The sequence below is a fragment of the Gymnoscopelus braueri genome (assembly GCF_963280865.1).
Source record: "Gymnoscopelus braueri genome assembly, chromosome: 7".
NCBI lineage: Eukaryota > Metazoa > Chordata > Actinopteri > Myctophiformes > Myctophidae > Gymnoscopelus > Gymnoscopelus braueri.
The window spans coordinates 21,626,623-21,629,122 of NC_137608.1; the positions used below are offsets into that span (position 1 = coordinate 21,626,623).

General features: G+C 43.1%; 1 protein-coding gene across 1 annotated transcript in view; it reads right to left on the bottom strand.

Annotated features, from left to right (window-relative positions):
* The window catches only part of septin5a (septin 5a), an 8,913-nt gene that overhangs the window by 3,231 nt on the left and 3,182 nt on the right, over positions 1–2,500 (bottom strand). Inside the window, 2 exon segments of the mRNA XM_080433330.1 lie at positions 64–165; positions 470–587. Coding sequence (XP_080289456.1) covers positions 64–165; positions 470–587 — 220 coding nt within the window.

The window sequence follows — 2,500 nt, forward strand, 5'->3', positions numbered from 1 at the left end:
ACCCCCCCAAGGTCCCCTGGGGGTCCCCAGACCCCACTTTGACAACAGCTGTCCTAGACCCACCTTCAGCTCTTTGTCCAGCTGCTTAAACTCCTCATCCTCATCTGAGTCACACTCAGGGAACTGGTACACCTTGATGCCAAACTTCTCTATCTCTTCTCGAACCTACACACAAGCGCAAACACGCAAACACGCAAACGCGCGCGCACACACACACACACACACACACACACACACACACACACACACACACACACACACACACACACACACACACACACACACACACACACACACACACACACACACACACACACACACACACACACACACACACACACACACACACACACACAGAGATCATGTATTTCTCGCACTGAACCCAAAAATATAAAAATCCACAAAAGTATTGATCAAAATAGATGATAGAACTGGTGATTTAATTCTAATAGGGCGACATGCCGCTCACCCTGTCCTTAAGTTTCTTAATCTCATTGGGTGTGAGGCAGTCGGCCTTGGCGATGAGTGGAATGACGTTGACCTTTTCATGCAGCGCCTTCATGAATTCAACATCCACCGGACGTAGCCTACAGAGGGACACACAATGGCTGGGTGAGCACCAGAACAGGATGGAGAATAGGTAGTTTAAAAACGTGTTGTTTACATTTGTATGGCTGTAAACGGGAGCTAAACAGTCTTGTACTGTATGTTGTATGCTAAATAGGCTTGCATGTTGGGGTAAGAGGTTCTCCAAAGGTAGTTTAAAAAAGTCTTGTTTATATTTGTATGGCTGTAAACGGGAGCTAAACAGGCTTGTATGTTGTATGCTAAATAGGCTTGTATGTTGGGATAAGAACAATTAAAAAGCACATTGTCCATACTAGGCCTACTCAGCAAGAATATACTATATTTATACTATACTATACTTACTATATAACCATGTTTACACTCAAACAACGTTGCATAGCGCACCTTAACACGTAACCCCCACTGTCTGAACCAGAGTGAGAACTTTCTCTTGTAAGGAGAGTGGACGGCTTTCTCCTTTAATAATTCTTAACAGACTACAACCTACATAAAACAGTATAAAGCTTATAAAAGCGGTGGTTCTCTTCAGTTTGCTTTTTTTATTTGGCAGGTCTTGCTGAAACAAAAAAAGTTCTCATTGACTAAATTGTTTTTACACGCGTTGCGGCTCCATCCTAATTTCTGAACGTTAGACTTGCCCAATGTATACACTGCTGGAGCGGAGATTTTTTACCACGGATCTTCACAGTTTGATTACGTCAACCTTTGACACATGGCTATGTTTGTAGTTGCTCAGAGAGGATAGACGTTTGTATCTCCTAACCCTGTCAGCCAACCTTTCTTCAAAACTGTTCAGTGTCCAATGGTAGGTTGCTGGCAGATCGCGTAAATAAAACAATATGAATCACAAGCGCATTGAGTGTCTGACCAATCACACACAATGTTCGCATTGGTGTCTCTGCGGTGGTGTTCGACATGTTGGAATATCTTGGAGGTGCCAAACATACTTCGGCAAGGCACTGTGTTTGTTCGTTGCCTCCGCAATAACGTACTTTTGTTCTTTTTGACCTGCTGAAGCCAAATAATGTTTGACTACTTTTGGAAAAATGCTGCAGGCTTTACTGTCCAGGGGCTGTGTAGTGGAGCGTATGATGATAACAGTAGTTAGAATTGGTTCCCCTCTGTCATCATTGTCAGGATGTGTTATTCCACCTAGTCATCAGCACCAACATTACATTCCTTTGTGCGTTTTCACTGTATCCTCCAAGACAAAACATCCTCACAAGGATACATGAGGTAGATCCTCATTTGGGCCCCTAACCCTAACCCTAACCCTATGGCTAACGTTAGGGTTAGAATAAGGTTAGGGTTATGGTTAGCCTAGGGCCAGGCTTAAAGGACCATACTAGTGCCAATTCATGTTATTGTCTAATCACAGCTTTGGACATACTGTATCTATTAATACATTCCCGTAGTTGTAAGACTTACGGGGTTACTGTTATCGTTTCCGTCTTCTTCTTTGTGTGAACGTTGTATCTATGTTCTAGCAGACCTGTCCAATTTCAAACACATCCCGCCTAAAATCCGATCGTGCCTGTAGCCTTTGCATTGTGTTCTTTTAATTGTTCACTATACATTTGAATACCCTTATTGGGCAATATTTCAGCTCAGCAGCAAACAACTCTGACGTCACGCATATTGTCGCCCCGGAAGGGAACGCCGTTAGCGATAGCACGCTAGCGCAAACCGCTAACAGTTAACATGAGGTTTCCCAAATTCCCATAGACGTTGCTAATAGTAAGCTAATCTCTATGCAGTCAATCGCGGTAATGTCCGTACTCCATTACTTAGCAAACCGAGTCGCGTTAATATTTCCGTAATTTTCCGTGTCATGTACATCCCAAAGAAACAATTATTAACCACGTTATCGTGTTATAATGACTTGAGCTACAGTATGAATGAGTTGAGCTCC